The 19,595-nt window shown below is 37.0% G+C and overlaps 1 protein-coding gene across 1 annotated transcript in view; it reads right to left on the bottom strand.

Annotated features, from left to right (window-relative positions):
• Positions 1-19,595, bottom strand: part of LOC150109704 (uncharacterized) — a 217,264-nt gene that overhangs the window by 172,095 nt on the left and 25,574 nt on the right. Inside the window, exon 2 of the mRNA XM_090414093.1 lies at positions 2,553-2,697. Within this exon, the coding sequence (XP_090270219.1) occupies positions 2,553-2,697 (145 nt within the window). The remainder of the gene's footprint in view (positions 1-2,552; positions 2,698-19,595) is intronic.

The following is a 19,595-nucleotide window of genomic DNA, read 5'->3' as shown; positions in this document are numbered from 1 at the left end:
CTGTTTTTGTTTAGGAGTGTCCCTTATATTTAATACATTGGCTAACATAACTCAAAAGGGGTATATATATATACAGAGTGTTCGGGATAAATTTGACAGTTTCGTAAGGAAAAAGAAAATCTTCTTTGTATCTATTAAATTTAATGAATTGACAAAAAAACATTACAGGCAGAGTTAATTACAATACTATCAACAAGATTTACTCAAAATAACCACCATTAGCATCGATCACAGCTTCAATTCTGCTTCGGAACCTCGAACAAGCTGATGCTACAGTCTCCCTGGGAAGGGCCGCAAAAACTGTTTTAATTTTATCCATTAACTGGGCTTTTGTATTACTGGAAGTGCGATTGGTGTCTTTTTCAACTGCGCCCCATACAAAATAATCCATGGGGTTAAGGTCTGGGGAGTTTGGAGGCCAAACATTTGGACTGGTGAAGTCGTAGAAATTTTCAGACAACCATTTTTGACTTTTCCCAGAGGTGTGGCAAGGGGCCGAATCCTGCTGCCATACATACGGCCTACCATTGCCTACCCTTGTTATCCAGGGCTTGACTACAGTTAGCAAGTCCACGAACAAAGCCCGAATTCCAATGCCAGGGTTCTTCAACACCTGTTCCTGCAGATTTGCGAGTAATTCTGCTGTACGAATGCAATCAGATCGTCTGCTAGGGATCTTTCTTCTTGCTACATCCTCGTAGTCACCATTGCAAGTCTCTAGTTCATGCCTGATTGTTTTTACTGTATTCAGGGAGCATTGGGCAGCAGTCGTAATATCCTTATTTTGATGGCGGGCACGAATCATCATGATACAAGTTATTCTCTTCCATGATTCAGGTGGGTTCCAGCTATCCATCCTTTCTGACATCTTGTATGTGAATGAAGAAGGGTCCAAACTTTTAAACGAAGAGAAGTGTGTGTTAATACATGTAACTTACGGAAAAATATAATTAATTATAAATATGTCAAATTTATCCCGAACACCCTGTATATATATATATATATATATAATTTAGGACATTATGGGCGAGTGTAGAAGGCAATTATGGCAGAATAAAAAATGTTGAAAAATTATGTACATACCTTGATTTTGGTTTAAAGATGCCTTCTAAATCCAAGCTCTTGTGGAAGGGGGGGGAAGAGAGGGAAAGAACATGGGGATGTGCTTGGGACACGGGAAATAAGTTTGGGAACCTGGGTTACTATTAATAATATATATATATATATATATATATATATATTATTTTGTTGTGGGAAGAGGGGGGGGGAAGGAAGGGGAAGGATATCCTTATGTGGAAACTGGGGCAAGGGTTTACGGGGTGTGGACCGTTTCGGTCATCGTCTGACCATCGGCGGAACTTTGTGGGAATGACTGTAGGGCTATGTCAAGGCTGCAAGCGACAACAAATGCCCAAATTTGGCAGACACATCTTGCAGCCTTGACATAGCCCTACAGTCATTCCCACAAAGTTCCGACGATGGTCAGACGATGACCGAAACGGTCCACACCCCGTAAACCCTTGCCCCAGTTTCCACATAAGGATACCCTTCCCCTCCTCTCCCCACAACAAAATAATATATATATATATATATATATATATATATTTATATATATATTATTAATAGTAACCCGGGTTCTCAAACTTATTTCCTGTGTCCCAAGCACATCCCCATGTTCTTTCCCCTCTCTTTCCCCCCCCCCCCTTCCACAAGAGCTTGGATTTAGAAGGCATCTTTAAACCAAAATCAAGGTATGTACATAATTTTTCAACATTTTTTATTCTGCCATAATTGCCTTCTACACTCGCCCGTAATGTCCTAAATTATATATATATATATACCCCTTTTGAGTTATGTTAGCCAATGTATTAAATATAAGGGACACTCCTAAACAAAAACAGGCTAAAATAGCCATTAATTATATTAAAAATTGATATTTAGGATCTTTCCTAAAACTATGTCACCTCAACTTTGGATTTCAAATGGACCGTTTTTAGTTGCAAAATTAGGCAAAATCAAATATGACCATACAACTTATATGAGTACATACAAATATCAAGAAATCACCCCTTATCTAGTATGCCAAAAGAATATACTTAAAGTTTGCAATGATGAGAGAAGAAAACCAGTTGACTAATTTTGAAAGAAGAAAATAAAAATGGTACTGCTACTTCCTCAGTGAAAGAAAGACATCAGAAGATTTTTATTATTATTGTCTATTATAGTATATTATGCCAAAAACAGCTAGTTCAAAATTCAACACTTCCAATATATAATATTATTATACAATACTATTATGAAATGCATCTTTATAATTGTTCCCATCATTTCCAAATTTGTTTTTCATTTTTACTACGTTTTTTTCCATTAAGTTTTTATTTATTTCATTAATTAAAGTTTCCATTAATATTTATTTACAAATATACTCAAAAAAAATAAATAAATAATGATTTTTTTTTAAAGCTAACTGCTCTCCATAATATCTATTTGATACTAGTTGTTTTTTTTTAATTAAATATTTTTAAGTCAGTAATAATAAAATAATACATCACTTTTTCCTGAAAAGACTCATAAGAGGAAAACTCTTCAAAGACCTCATCAACAATAGCACGAAACTTTTTCTTATCCTCCTCAGAGATATCTTTGAGTCCTTTAGCTGCAAGGTACTTTTCTCTGATCTGGCGATTGGTGAGGTCACTTAAAATTATATAAAAAGAAGAAAAAATATCATTATTGGAAATAAGTCAATACTGATTAAAAATAAATAAATAAAATAATTAATGAAGCACAAAAAAGTGACCCAATTCCCCTTCAAGAATACTCACATTAGAAAATTTTTTATTGCCTTAATTGATATACACATTACTCAGGTATACATTTTCACTTAAAAATTATGAATTGCAACATTTCAAATTCCTGATATGATCCTTCAAGAGGGGAACAGGACAGAATGATAATACTGCCCTAAGAAGTTCATCCACTACTAACTTCCTATCGACAATGTTTGTCAATATTGTCAGATCTTATATAAGTGCCTCCATAGCACAACTGGAAGTACAATGGTACGTGGCACTCTTTGATTGGAAAAGGGCTAAGCTAAGTTCGATTCTCATTGTGACGAGAGGGATCTTTATATGGGTTTCTTTTTTGCAATTGAAGTTCAGTTAGCTGATCTCATATGAAGGCAGCAGGGTTTTTCATCCCACATACAGGCAAATCGGTCTTGAGAAAACACACAATTTACAGATGAAAAATATTAGTGGTGGTGGGCCATAGACAGCATTGGTGTAGATGATAATGGTAGTCGCTGTAGTTGGTGGATTAAGTGGTGGAGACAGAGCTGTAGAGTAGATGCCCTCCCTCAATGAGTCTTCAGACTCCTTGGAGGTGTCATGTAATAATTATATTTCAGTCTTCTAAGAAACTTTTCTCAATGCATGCATTGATCCACTTAGATCTTGGTCTTCCTTGATCACGTTTTTCTAACCTTGATTCTCTCATTGTGTTTAAGTGATGACCATATCACATGAGAGCTCAGATGATTAGTTCTACTCACCTTTCCAGGACAATACTAACAATGTTAAGTTCATAATATCTAATTAATATTACTTGTAATGGTATTACTAATAAATCATATTAGTAATACCGTTACTATGGTAATAGTATTACTAATGGCAGAATCATTAATATGATTCAGCCATCAATGCCAACTGTCCATGGGCTTAATTCTTCTCAGAACTATCATATGTGATCTCATATCTTTGATCTAATGTTTTATTTCAAACCCATCTGTCAGATCCACACATTAAAACTGGTTTCTACACTGTATATATATATACATAGCTAGGTCACTGATCTGAATAATTTCTCTCTCATTCCATATAAATTTATTCACCAACTCTGCTAATTCTGTTCTTGTCATCTTCACTAAAAATTGTCTAAATAGCTGAACTGTTTTACTTGTTCCACAGTTTCTCTTCACAATGAAGCTGATATTTCTGCCTATTTTTGATGTTCCTGCCCATTTTCACAATATCTTTTTATTGCTGATTTTCACATGAAATCTGTAACATCTGTTAGAGACACTATACCAGATTTCATATGATATCTTGTATAGCATTTCTAATTTGATATTAAGTTTAAAGTTACTTTCCTTCATAATACAATTCATACAGCTGATGCACAGAACTGTCTCACTTATGATTCTACATCAAACTATCTTTTTGTACTTCTTTCAACCTCTAAATGCTAATTCACTTCACTCACTTCTCAAATGTAGACTACGTACTGTGCCATATAATTGTAGCATTTTGAATAGCTTTTCTCTTGGCACCTTATGTTTATTTCAAGTCTACAAAACTAAAGTACAGATTTTTACTGTTTCACTTCTAAAATAAAAAAAAATATTTTTCTCTTCAAAATTCTGATACTGCCAAAAATTTCATAAAAATTACAAAAGCAGAAAAAATACTCATCCACTGTTTACCTGAACACTGCAAGAAGCCACACCACAATAATTTAGTTTTTATAATAGAGAGATGGACAAAGGGAATGGCTAAATCATGATATAGATGAATATCATACAAAGCCATTTGAGAAGATATTACACAGAACTCTGTTACTCAATTTAGAGCATGGGGATGGATTTAAAGCTAGTGATGTGGATAGAAGAGTAGCTAATGAATAAATATAAAATAGTATTACTGAAATAAGAGAGCCAAAAGGCTTCACTTCGGCTATGCACAATTATTCAAATTGAGTGGATATTGAATCCAACATTATTTCAAAGCCGAATAGAGAAACTACAAGAGTTTCAAGGCAAATATAGAAACTATAAAAGTTTCGGTGGATCCAAGAGTAAGCAAAACCTTTCATGACAGGGGAAACTCTTGTAGTTTCTCTATTCAGCTTTGAAATAATGTTGGATTCAATATCCACTTAATTTGAATAATTGTGCATCGCCGAAGTGAAGCCTTTTGGCTCTCTTATTTCAGTAATTCTTGGTGCCTTTTGTGATATGACACCTTTTTTGGCAACTCGTATGGTCAAGTATATAAGTTCTGTATCACTACAATCTGAGTATTTACATTTGCATTTGGGTCTGGCTTCCACTGACGAGACCTCAACAAAGGTCGAAACCGGTCTGGGTAGTGACCCCCCCCCATAATGTATAACATCATACATACGTACTAAAGGTGGAGCTTACTCCACCTTTAGTACGAGTTGCCCCTGTCACGAAAGGTTTGCTTACGCTTAGATCCAACGAAACTTTTTTTTCGAAAGATTTCTATTGTATATTCAGCACAAAACTCTTGTAGTTTCTCTATTCGGCTTTGAAATAATGTTGGATTCAATATCTACTTAATTTGAATAAATAAAATAGTATAGTCAGGAGCTGAATTCAGGTGAATAGTGTGCACCCAGTTCTTGGAATATTGCTATTTAATTCGTACATTAATGATACATAAACTGAGCTAAAAAGAAATATTCAGTTGTTTGCTGTTCTTGATGCAAAATTATATAACATTATAATTAAGGCAATGCAAAATTATATAACATTATAGTTAAGGCAATACACAGAGCATGTAAATGATCTAACAGAGTGGTGCCAGATGTGTTTCATGCTATACTAGTGCAACATTAGGCATGACTGGCATAAACATGCTAAATAGGCTTACAATATGGGCAAAAAATAAATAAATAAAATAAAAATATATATACTAGTTGAATGTGAAGAAATGTCAAGTTATGCATTTTTTTGATGAAAAGATTATATTACACTTATGTGCACTGATGATATTACACTCCAGTGGTGTCGTTTGCCCATTTAGGTTGGGTGTGCTGTCCTGAGGCTTATGCAACCAGCACTACAAAATTTATGTCAATTTCACCATACGATTACATTTTTTAATGATGTATGAAAGTTTTAAGACTGCATAGTGCATCAGAGCTCATCTTAATTGGTTCAATGCAATTAATTGTAAGATAACTTTAAATACTTTAATTTATCAATTAATAAAATTTTAATGTGGAAAGCATAAAGGTCAAATGAACAGTAGCTACGCTTCACGTGTACTGCTTATGAAATAAGCACAAAGGGTTTATGCTTTGTGGTAAGATTAGATTATCACTGGGAAATACTAGAGAGAGACAGATAATCTGAATTTTGATAAGATTTTTAAATATAGCCGTACAAAAGGAAACTGTGAGAAAGAGGGTGAGGAGTGGTTTCTTTGCATGGAGGATGGTTGAACCATGGAATGCATTGCCTGATGGAGTGGAAGCAAGAACAGTCAATGCGTTCAAGGAGTGGAAGGACAGACTTTGTGTTTCCTAGGAGGGAACTCCCTTGATGAGTCTTGATATCTATAATTTTCCTCCAAATCAGTCTGTTACTTGTCAAGACTCCAACATTATCAGATCTTATATTTCTATCTTCTAAGGCACTTTTTACTGTATCGATCCACCTATATCTTGGTCTTCCTCAGGGTCGTTTTCCTGCCAACCTGGCAGAGAACACTTGTTTTGCTAATCTTTCTTCGCCCATTTGTTTAAGTGACCATACCACCAGAAATTATCTCTGCTAACGCATTCCTGGATGCTGACAATGTCAAGTTCTTTCCTAATATCCTTGTTTTTAATATTATGTTGCCATTGATGCCATCTGTTCATGTATCTAATCTTTCTCAAGACTCTCATATCTGTGGTCTCTAGTCTTTGGTCAAATGTTTTACTTCTGACCCAGCTCTCAGATCCATAAGTTAAAATTGGTTTGAACACTGTCTTGTATACAATTAATTTAGTGTTTTGACTAATTTCTCTATTATTCCAAATAAATTTATTCAGTTGACTTCCTACCATACCAGCTTTGTTGATTCTGTTGTCTATTTCGATATTTAATTTACGATCTTCACTAAAAATCGTGCCAAAGTAGCCAAAATGTTTTACTTGTTCTATAGGTTCTCCATTCACATTGCAGTTGATATTTTCAATGCTTCTGCCTATTTTCATTGTTTTTCTCTTGTTATTCCTGACTAAATTGAATTACAACAGTTATTCAATTTAGTCAGGGAATCTTGCAGACTTGATGCAGATTTATTTAGAAATATAACATCATCCGCATGAAGCTAAGAGCTGACATTGACATCTACAATTCTGATATCAGGTTTAATATCACTTTACTTCATAATGTGATCCATATAGATAATGAATAACAGAGGGGTTAATGGGCATCCTTGTCTGACACCAGATTTAACATTAAATCATCTTCCTGTACTTCCTTCAATTCTAACTGCTGACTTACAACTCAAATAAAACTAAGTATTGCTTGATATAATGTCCCATTGACACCATATAACTGTAGCATATGGAATAGCTTCTCTCTTGGCACCTTGTCATATGCCTTTACCAGATCGACAAAACTTAAATACAGATCTTTGTTATATTCACATGATTTCTCAACTATTTGTTATAAAGTAAAAATCTGATCCTGACAGCCACTATTTCGCCTGAATCTAGCTTGTTCTTCATCAAGCTTTTCTTCTACAATGCTTCTCAACCATTTCTCAAGTATAATTGCATAAATCTTACCAGAAACACTCAGTAGAGAAATACCTCTGTAATTCTCACATTCAGTTTTATTTCCCTTTTTATATATGAGTACTATGATTGCTCTAATCCAATCATCCAGAATTTGGCCCCCCTCTGTCAGGCCTTCTGAACTATGCAGTGCAGCCACTGTAAGAATTTTATACCTCCATATTTGAGCATTTCTGGTCGAATATCATCTACTTCTGCTGCCTTTCCACATTTCAGGCCTTTTATGGCTTTTTCTACTTCAAGTATGGATATGTATTCGTGATTGCATCTCTGTTTTTTTTTTTTTATGACTGTGCTATCATCACTGCATGTTTCATTTAGGAATTTTTCGAAGTAATTATTCTATACTTCAAGGATATCTTTTTCTCCAGTTTACATGTCACCTTTATCATCTCTAATTGCTTTTACAGCAATTAGAGATCTCTCTTTCCTCCATTTCAGGGAAATGGAGGAAAGAGTGCTGTAAAAGACAGCACTCTTTCCTCAGGAGGACAGACTCAGGGAAACTAGATTTATTAAGAGGGGGGGAGTAGATATGCAGACTTTAGGGGGGGCAGTTAAGTGTATGAATGAGTATATTATGCCCGGGCGAGTACGACGGAAAACAAATCAGAATGGGATAATTAGTATAAGGAATCAAAGTAGGGATGGGACAAATGGGCTTCTGCGATTCATGTACACTAATGCCAAGAGTATTAGGAACAAGAAGGAAGAGTTTTTGGCCATGGTTGGCACTTCCAGGCCACAGGTTGTCGGTATTAGTGAAACATGGCTGACAGAGGATGATAAAGCTAGTGGGATTGAATGCGATGGGTATAGCGTGTTCAGGAGTGACAGGGTGAATAAAAAGGGGGGAGGAGTGTTATTGATGATAGCTGATGAGCTTCAGCCAAGGAGTATAGAATTTGAACTGCAGGATGGGGAAAAAAGCACATTTGAGGCTGTTTGGTGTGAGATACAATCTAGCAGAACAAAATATACAATTGGGTGCTGCTATAGACCGGGTGATGGAGTGGATGGTGGGAATAGTATGCATAAGCAAATAGAAGAAATGAATGGAAGGAGGGTAATTATTATGGGTGATTTCAATTATGGTAACATTGACTGGAAAGAGGAGAGGGCACATGGGAGGAAGGAATTGGATTTTATGCAGTTATTAAGGGACAACTATCTACGGCAACATGTATTGGAAAATACCAGGGGGCAGAGAGTGCTGGACCTAGTAATTGCAACTGAGAATGTAGCTGTAACGAACATGACCATGTTGCCACCAATTGGTGAGAGTGACCATAAGGTCATGACTTGGGAGGTGGCTAAAGGAGTCGAATTTACAATTAAGACAGGGTATATGTGGAATTACCGGGCTGGTAAGTATGACAAGCTTAGGTGTGTGCTTGGCTCAATGCCATGGCATGTAAAACTGCAAGGGCTGGATGTTGATGGTGCATGGGAGGTGGTTAAGAACTGTTTGCAGGAGGCAATGGTTGACTGTATACCAAGAGTCCGAATAATAAATCAGGTAGGGGTTAAATGGATGAATAACACTATTAAGCTTGAGCTGCAAAAAAAGAAACAATTGTGGAGGGAATTTAAGGAGAAGGGTGACCATCAGGTGCATGAACAGTATAAAGCTCAGGCCAGGATGGTAACAAGGGTGGTAAGAAAAGCAAAAGCAGATTACGAAAGGAAATTGGCCATGCAGGCTAAAGAGAATCCCAAACAGTTTTTTCAATATGTTGCAAGTAAAAGGAAAAATGCTCATGGTAGAATGATCTTAAAAAATGCTGAGGGTAGGGAGGTAACTGAATCAGTCGATGTTGTGGAATTACTGAGCGAGCACTTTGCAAGAGTATATCATCCAGGTGGTGGCTTTGCGGAAATGGAGGAACCAACAGCTTATACTGGAATTGTGATGAATGAGGTAGAGGTAACTAGTCTATTACAGAACCTCAATGTCAATACATCTGTGGGATTGGATGGTATACCAGCTCGTGTCGTACGTGAAGCGGCCAAAGAATTGTCAGTGCCCTTGACCATTATGTTTAATTTGAGCCTCAGGACTGGGTCAGTCCCAAGGGGGTGGAAAGAGGGGAAAATAGTTCCACTGCACAAAGGTGGTTCCAAGGCTGCTGTTGAAAATTACCGGCCAATCAGCATAACAGGAATCATTATCAAGGTCTTAGAGAAAATAGTCAAGAGGAAAATACAAGATTGGATAGAAGAAAATGGGATACTGTATCGGGGACAGCATGGTTTTGTGAAGGGTAGGTCATGCCTCAGTAACTTGCTCACGTATTATAACACAGTGACGGCTGAACTGGATAAGGGTAATGGGTTTACAGTGTTTCTGCTGGACCTTGCTAAGGCCTTTGACAGGATACCACATGGAATTCTAATCAGTAAATTGCAGCATATGGGAATGGACATAGGGTTGGTGAGATGGATAGGAGGGTGGTTGACGGAGAGATATCAGAGAGTGGTTTACTCAGGAGTAGAGTCCACTAGACGGCCTGTGACTAGTGGTGTACCACAAGGATCTGTTCTTGGACCACTGCTGTTTAATTTGTTCATAAATGATATAGGAAAGGATCTGAGAGGAACAGTTCATTTGTTTGCGGATGATGCGAAGTTGGGTAGGGCAATAGTGAATGCAGATGATGTCAAAATTTTGCAGGATGATTTGGATAGATTGGAGGTCTGGGCTAGGGAGAATGGATGTCAATTTAATGTGGCAAAATGTAAGGTTATACATTTTGGGGTGAAAAGATGGGAGGCAGTTTACTGCATTGGTGGAACCGTGCTCCAGGAAATTGATGAGGCACGAGATTTAGGAGTGTTGGTGGATAAGGAATTGAAATTTAGGGGACACATTGCAAAAGTGGCCAAATCAGCTCATCAAATCACTTGGTTGCTGAAGAATACGTTGACAAGCAGAGACAAGCAGGTTATTGTTCCTCTGTATCGAGCCTTGATAAGACCTCATCTCGACTACTGTGCTCAGATTTGGTCACCTAGGTTTCTTCTTGATGGGGAGGAGGTAGAGAGGATCCAGAGGCGAGTGACCAAGATGATAGCAGGTCTGTGGAATGAACCGTATGAGAACAGGTTGAGGATTTGTGGGTTGCAAAAATTGGTTGATAGGCGGAGGAGGGGAGATATGATTGAGACATTCAAATTACTGAAAGGTTTCTATAAAATTAATTCAGAAGATATTTTTGAGAACAGGGCTGGTTGTGGGAGGACTAGGGGACATCCATGGAAACTGGGCAAAAGTGTGGTTAGTAAAGGTGTTAGAGCTGGGTTCTTTACTTTTAGAGTAGTGAATGAGTGGAATGCGCTCCCTGAGTCTGTGGTGGATGCTGTGACAGTGAATGAGTTTAAGGCGAGGTATGATAGATACTGTATGAATGTCGAATAGTTGTGATGAAAATGATTTGGGGCCTCCCTCGATGAGTCTAATGACTCCCTGGAGTTGCCCGTAATAATAATAATAATAATAATAATTTCTGAGCTTCTTCAACATCCTCCAGAATATCTTGCCACCTTCTTGATATTTATTTTCTATGTTCTTATCAAAGTCTTCCCATGACTTTTGTTTAGCTAATTTTACAGTGTTTAGCTTTCTTACATTTGTCTCTGTATTCTCTAAGAGCACAAGCTGACTTATTTGCCAGGAACTTTTGATATGCTTTCTTCTTTTGTTTCACTGTCTCTAACTTCCTGTATCTAATATGGAGTTCTGAGTTTTCTATCCTTGCAGACAACCTCACCACATATCTCTCTGGCTGAATCAATCAGTGTTTTCTTCAGGGCTTACCACTGAATCTCCAAGGTTTGGTTCCTGTTCTCAAACTCTTTCATTTTTCTTTGAATAATGTTTGTATATTTAATTCTTCAGTTCACATCTGAAAGCTGCTCAACTTTTATTCGCTTTGAAACTTTCTTATATGTTGTTCTTTTCAATATAAGCGAGAAAGAAATGTGAAAGAGTAAAAATTGTGGGATTACTACCTAGATATGATAGTACTGAGTTAAGAAGGAGGGCAATGATAGCAAATGATTTCACGCGCAGTCTATGTAGATATGCTTTCTTATGTGTTTGATGGCAGAAAAGATATGTATAAGAATGATGGCCTGCACTTTAATTCATTTGGCATCAGAAGCCTGGAGAAATTACTTCTTGGTATGAGACTTAATGCAGAGTCAAAGAAACTAGATCATCAAGGGAGGAATGGGGAAAATGTGTGTGAAAGTTCAGCTATGGTATACAAACGTGATAAAGATATAAATGCCTTTGTATGTGGTTATGTAACATGGTTACATAACCACATACAAAGTTACATAACCACATTCCCAGCGAATATATACACTTATATTCGCTGGGAATATAAGCGTAAAATGAACATTATCCTCTGCGATCGCGCTACCTACATCCCTCTAGAACACGACCCCACAAAAACACAAGTTAAGAAACTTAAAATTTTACTCAAAAAAGTATCTTCCTGGCCCCCAGATGTCACGAAAAAACTTAGGCCCTCCCGGTCCCGTCCCCCCCAAATATACGGTTTACCAAAAATCCACAAACCCAACTCCCCACTCAGGCCTATAGTAGATGCTACCAATGCACCTTGCTATAGACTATCTAAACAGCTGGCCAACTCTCTGATCCCCCTCACCGGAAGGTCCCCTTCCTATATAAAAAACTCGACCCACTTTAAAGCCCTCACAGAAAATTTAACCTTGAAGAAGACAGACATATTGGTAAACTTTGATATCTCCTCTTTGTTTACCAATATTCCCTTAATTGACACCTTATCTCTCTTAGAAAAGGTTTTTCCCTCTGACATCTTAGATCTCTTTTCCTTTGCCATTAACTCTGGATATTTCTCTTGGAACAACAAAATCTACAAGCAGATAGAAGGAACTGCCATGGGTTCCCCCCTCTCACCCCCCCTTGCCAATTTCTATATGGAAGATTTCGAAAAACGAGCCATAGACTCAGCCCCACTCAAACCTTCTATCTGGCTAAGATATGTAGATGATGTGTTCTCTATTTGGCCTCATGGCCCAGACACGTTAGACTCCTTCCTCAGTCATCTCAATAGTCTACATCCAAGAATCCAGTTCACTATGGAAAAGGAAAAGAACAATTGTTTACCCTTCCTAGACACCTTAGTCACACGCCTGCCTAATGATACACTTACCTTCACCGTATACAGAAAAACCACACACACACAGGCAGATACATTCACAAACTCTCCCACCACCACCCCTCTCAACAATATGGCATTATTAAAACTCTTACCAAGAGAGCCCACAATCTTTGTTCCAGTGGAACCGCCCTCACTAATGAGCTTAACCACATACACAGCACTTTCCTCTCCAATGGCTACAGCAATCACAGTATCAAAAAAATAATCAACTCCTCCCCCATTCCCCTTCCTTCTCGTCAACAAGATTTTAAAAATGCCATCACCATACCCTACATCCATGGCACATCTGAAAAAATAGCCAAGATACTAAAACAATACAATTTACACACAGCATACAAGCCCCACCGCAAACTGGCTACCCTTATCCGTTCTACGAAAGATCAGCTCCCTCCTCTCTCTCTCTGCCTGGAGTTTACAAAGTACCCTGTTCCTGTAAGCTGGCGTACTTTGGACAGACAGGCAGATCAGCATCCATCCGTCTAGAGGAACACAAGTCTTACATCTTCAAACACAACTATGGCCATTCAGGCTTGGCTGACCATGTTTTGGACACCACCCACAGAGTATCATGGAAGAAAACCACCATGCTCCACCACAGCAAATTCAAGAAAGAGAGACTTTTCTTAGAAGCAGCAGCAGCTCTCAAAAACCAACCAAATCTCAATAAATATGGGTGCATTAAGCTTCCGAAGATTTGGGAAACACTCATCACCAGAGTTCCCACCTTACATTCCAGGCCACCTACTACTGCCCTTAGAGGGCGCTCTACCTAGATAGGACTTTAGTGTCACCCACGTGGTTGGGCTTAGTATTGTTTGTTATTTGTGCATATGTTACATTAATTTGTTTGTAATCCCCGTAGATGTCCTAGTGACTAGGACGAAATATAGGAAGCATTAAAGTGTATTTTAATTCTTTTTAAGTGTTGTAAAAATATCCATTAAGCCTCCAACATGATGTCCTCACAGCACTTAAGCCTCTACACACGTATCTTCGTTAAATTTGTGTCTGCCCGTATCGCGCAAGTAGTTATAAGTATCGAATACAGTTTTATTGTATCACTGAATAAGGTACTGTTCAGTGGGCTTTAGCAGTCTGTGTCATTCTCAACAAATAGTGCAATTAGAGACAGAATAAAAACAGCACTAACTAATAAATCACATCTCCACTCTCACAGAAACTATGCTGTATAGACTTAAGCAAAACCATATGTTGCACCAAAACACAGTATCTAACTAAAAACTATTGTCCAATTTTTCAATTATGAAATAAACTTTTTTATTGCATTTGAAATTCTTGATGTCATTATGACAGATCACAAAGGCTAACTTAAAATAAAAGACTACCAAGAATTGAAACATGCCATATAATGAATGTGTGATTCGCCTGTCACCTCAAACGCAAACAAGAAGCCATAAAATTCAACCAAGGGTTGAAACGTTTGTGTGAGTTCAGCCAGTCAGTAATGAGAAGTTCCATCGGAACGATAAATGACACTCTGTTGTGAATGTGTTAAAACTAATAGTGAATGTTGTTATGACAGTTTCAGATGTTATGGAATTCGATTGAAGAGAATTAGCATTTCAACTCAACACTTGTCGGTTGCTTTTGTCTTTGGGTAGCGCAATCTATCGATAGAATTCTGGTGCATTGTCTTTAGCATGCAGAGCCAGTTTCTTTTGATACTCAAAAGAAACTGGCTTTCAAACTTTGCTTTCCTTACAACAGCTGCGACTATTCTAGCCTGCTGCTTATAACGTTCATAATGGACGTCATCCTTATGCACACTGCATTCCTTCCACATTGTGCTTTTCTTACGAATCTCCTGCTTAATAAGATTACACATCCATTTGACTCCTGGCCTATTTATTCTTCGAACTCTCAAGACACATTCTGATATTGCATCATTTAAGTATTGTTTAAATGCTTCCTTGCACTGTCAATATTCTTTCCATCCAGCAACCAATATCATTCCACTGAACTCCGTATACTCCTCAGTTGGTCATAATTTTCTGCTTTGTAGTTCAGCATATAACCTTTTCTGAATGGAACATTCATAAACTTAGTCACTTCCCAAGTGAGTACTGTATGATCACTGTCACCAACCAGAGGCAGAATAGTTACATCTTTAACTGAAACGCGCTCTGACACTATAATCAAATCTAACACTCTTTGCCCTCGAGTTCTTTCTGTCATATGCTGCTTGAGAAAGTTGTCTGCAACAGTTCAATAAATGCATTTTAATTCTTCTCATGAGATTCTACTGCTACTCAATCAATATTTGGATAAGTAAAGTGTCTCCCATTATGATTACTCTTTTTGGGCTCATCTTTTCTATTTGGTGATGCATTTCTTCATCACTAGCAACCAATCCATCAGGTCTGTAAAAACACCCCACTACATAATCGATCTTGTCAGATTCAACCTCACACCAGATTGCTTCAAACTCACTGCCACGTGAAATATTGTTAGTAATAGCAGTACTACAATCATAGCTCTCAACTCTAACTGAATTCAAATCCGATATCATTAGATACTCGGATGACTTGACACTCAATACCAGTTAGTAGATCTGATTCTGATAGCCAGGTCTCACTAATACCTATATAACTGTGTTAATGATCTCTATTCTTCTCTAATGCCTTATACATGTAGACATCTTTGCACACATTTGATGGGTCCAAACCGGACGAACACAAACCGAAATTGTTCTCTCCTCATCAACATTTTCATGAAAAAGCCTATTCCTATCATTAACACAGTTATATAGCATTGCCGCTCTTACACTCACATCATTCCTTCCTTTATAATCTGGTATCCCCGACTCTGTGTTAAGTCTAATACCAGTTATTAGCTTTTCTAGACTCCTGATACGAAACGTATTCAGGTGTAAGCCATCCCTCTTATACAAATCCAATCTTCCCTCCAACTCATTCCACACATTCAAAAACTCGCATCCATTTCTTCTACACAGCCTATGCATCGAATCATTTGCCATCATAGCCCTTCTTAATTAATTTTTATCATACTGAGGTAAAATACTGATGAATTTCATTTTGTCACTCTTCACTCTCGCCTCGTCCAATAAACACCCCTTTCACATCTTCTCTCATACTGACCTTACTGCCAGTTAAGTCTTTAGTACCTACTATAACTACGATTTTGTTTACTTTTCTTTTCTGTTTTTGAATTGCTTCCTTTATATGCTTAATTTTTGCTACAGGAAAACTGAAAGTTACAACTCATTCATCAATAGCATGTTTTATTATAGAGTCACCATACCAAATAACTTCTTTCTTTTTATTATGTGGCACTAGAGCTGTTGTAGCACGTGGCAGGGAATTTGAGCTGTGCTGAAGAAAGTACTTTTTAATCGGTGAATAGTCCATTTTTCTACATTTTTGTAGTGCAAAGTGTTTTCTGGAATACGAGTGTCCTTCAGTAGTTGTTTTTTGAAGTTAGTTGTTGTGGCGATATTGTGTATTTGGGTTATCGAGAAGACGGGGTCAGAATCGAATGCATAACGGCGGAAGACAAGATGAAGGATAAGTTTTCATTATTTATTTCATTTTATTTATTTATATCTAGTGTACTTATATGTTCTGTTTGTAATTGTTTGTACTTTTTCTAATAGTTATACTCCCTAATACTTATTCAGTGTTTATTTTTTTTTACACTAATTAACGACACTATTTTGAATAATGGTGGCAGCGGCAGTTAAAATTGCAAATGGCGTATCACCAAGTCCCCCTCCCCATTTAAGGACTCCATTTTGTGCGATATCATACAGGAATTTGTAGCATGCGGGATTTGCAGAATGTATGCGTATCGGCAGTTGTATATGTGGCCGAAGAAAGAAGGGGGGGGGGGAACGTATATGTGCAAAATACAGGCAATGGGAGGAACTTGGTGATTTAGAAATGACCATAACTGACCTAGTTGAGACTATAATTCACCTCGTTGAGTCAGAGACGAGAGATTCCCCACGTAGAGAGATGACGGGTATGATAGAAGGAGAGAGAAGTATGAATAAAATAATAAGAGTGGGGAGTATGGAAAGGTTGAATGATTCTGAAGTTTTAGGAGATGGTCTCAATTGGGAGGATGAATGGCAAATAAGAGTGGCTGACTTACAGAAAGAGATAGATGAGCTGAAAGAGCAGGTGGAATGTCTGGGGAATGAGATGAGAAGTGTGAAAGATGAGATTAGACAAATGGAAGACACGAATGCAGTGGCGGCCCGTACATAAGCACTGCGACACTACAGCACCCCCAAGGCAAAAATGAAAAAAATTAAATTTTGTTTATTTTTATTATAAATTAATTATTATTATTTATAATTGTGATTATAAATAATAACAATGCTTACAACCAGTGGTGAGCTATGGAAATTTTAACAAAGGGCTCGCATCATCAAGCAAAAAAAAAAAAAAAAAAAAAATTATTTTTTTTTAATACAGCTTGTGTACAAATTCAAATCAAAAAGTATGAGAGGACAATCAACCTCTAAAGGCTATCATTTTTAAACAAATATTTCATGATCTAAACATGAAACATTTGCACACAATTAACTATGTTAATTTATCTTACATAAGAAAAACAATTTTTAACTATCAAAATATAATAAGAATGAAATCTTTTATAAAACATTTGATTGACTACTGGTTTTACCACACGATTGGCTACCAGAAGAGAGAAGGGTAAAGATAGCGAATGCGCTTATTTTATTTTCCAACTTGGGTGCATTCATCATAGAGGAGTTGAAACAATAATTCCAAATAATCTATACACTGCCGAATAGACTAATTTTTGTTAGGTTACCATATGAGTTTGTCGCTTAATATGTTTAAAAACAAATTTTTTTTTTTGAAAAAATAAAAAAGTAGACAAGAAGAACAAGGGGCTTGCAAATTTGAGAAAAATTTAACAAAGGGCTCCCACGAGCCCCTTATAGCTCACCACTGCTTACAACATTATATAAATGCAGTACAGCATGTTAAAGGTTACAGCTTGAGTTTTGACACTGATTGAATAGTTAATAATTGGAATTGTTCAATTAACACTTTAGATTAGGAAACAAATGCACTGCGATCTAACGCCGATATTTGTTTGCTCTTGTCACTGCACGTTACGTCATTCCCAACTGCTCAAACGGCAGTGTATTTTTAGTATCCTTATGCGCCTTATTTCTGTGAGATATGAAACGTTTATTATTGATGCATGTTGAACTATTTTTTGTTAAAATAACATATATTTATTATAGATACAAGGCTGAATTATGATGAGTGTCACTGTTGAAAATATGAAAAGAATAATATTTTTTCAATTATCATTACACGAATCAAATGCACTGCGATCTAACGCTGATAGTCGTTTGCTGTCGCTGCACGTTACGTCATTAGATACACTGCCGCTTGGGCAGTGTATCTTATGCCTGCCCTCGTTATTTCTGTGAGATATGAAACGTTTATTATTGGCGCGTGTTCGTGATGAACTATTTTTTTGTAAATCTTATTTTATTTTGTTAAAATAACATATAACTATTTATTTTTTATAGATACAAGGCTGAATTAAGACGACTGTCACTGTTAACAATATGAAAATAATTATATTTTTCAATTATCGTTACACAAAACAAATTCACTGTGATGTAATGCCACCGATATTCATTTGCACTTGTCATTGCTATTGATACAAAACTTTTATTATTGGTGTTTGTTCATGGTGAGGATGAAATATTTTTAATAAAGATTTTTAATATGTAAATTGTATTAATATATATATATAGAGAGAGAGATTTTTATTTAATAAGGTTAAAACACCTTATGGCAACTTGTTCTGGTAAAAAGCTCTGTATTACTAAATCTTGGTATTTCTAGCCTAGCTCCCACTGACGAGACCTCAATAAAGGTCGAAACCGGTCTGAGTAGTGGCCCTTGCCTTTAATACAAAACATCTTGCATCCCCTTCTTGGAGATGTGTTTTGGCATTAAGGGTAAATATTAAGATTAGTGATCACAGCTTATGCCACTTTTACCACGAGTTACCTTGGTCTTGCACTACCTGTAGGATCAGCTAGACTTGCATCACTTGCAGGCACAAACTTGACTTATTTGTCTGTTTGCTTACTTGGGAAATGGAGTAAAACAAGGTTTAAAATTGCTTGGAATTTTTAACATTTATTATACCCAAGGTAAAATACCTTCTACATTTATATCTCCTCCAGATATATATATATGTATTAAAAAAAAGAAACAAGTTTTTTTTTTTTTTGTATATGCAGCACCCCCACTTAAAATTTTCACCGGCCACCACTGGACGAATGCAAGGCGAATCAGAGGAGGAGTGAGAGAGAGTTATGGGAATGAAAGAATAGGAACAATAGTAGAGGAGAGGGAATGAGAGAGAGTTATGGGAATGGTAGAAGAAGAGAGAATAGGAAGAGTATAAGAGAGGGAATGAGAGAGTTGTATGAATGATGGAAGAGGTGAGAATAGGATAAGTGGAAAAGAGGAAATGAGAGAGAGTTGTATGAATGATAGAAGAGGTGAGAATAAAATAAGTAAAAGAGAGGGAATGATTGTCAGATTACAGGAATGATGGAAGAGGAAAGAATGGAAACAGCAGGAGAGAGAGAATGAGAGGAATGCAAGGGAACACAGGGATAGAATGATGTCAGGAAAGCAGGTAAGTAGGTGGAACACAGAGAGAAAGTGTTACAGGAGAGAGTGAGGGATGCATGTGAGCAATCGAGGAATAGGGTGGTAAGAGGTGAAATGTATG

This window comes from Typopeltis vanoorti, chromosome 2 (assembly GCF_054136105.1).
Source record: "Typopeltis vanoorti isolate ZY-2024b chromosome 2, IOZ_Tvanoo_1.0, whole genome shotgun sequence".
Lineage (NCBI taxonomy): Eukaryota > Metazoa > Arthropoda > Arachnida > Uropygi > Thelyphonidae > Typopeltis > Typopeltis vanoorti.
Note: the sequence above shows the minus strand (reverse complement) of the source record. Positions and strands in the feature narration are given on the sequence as shown.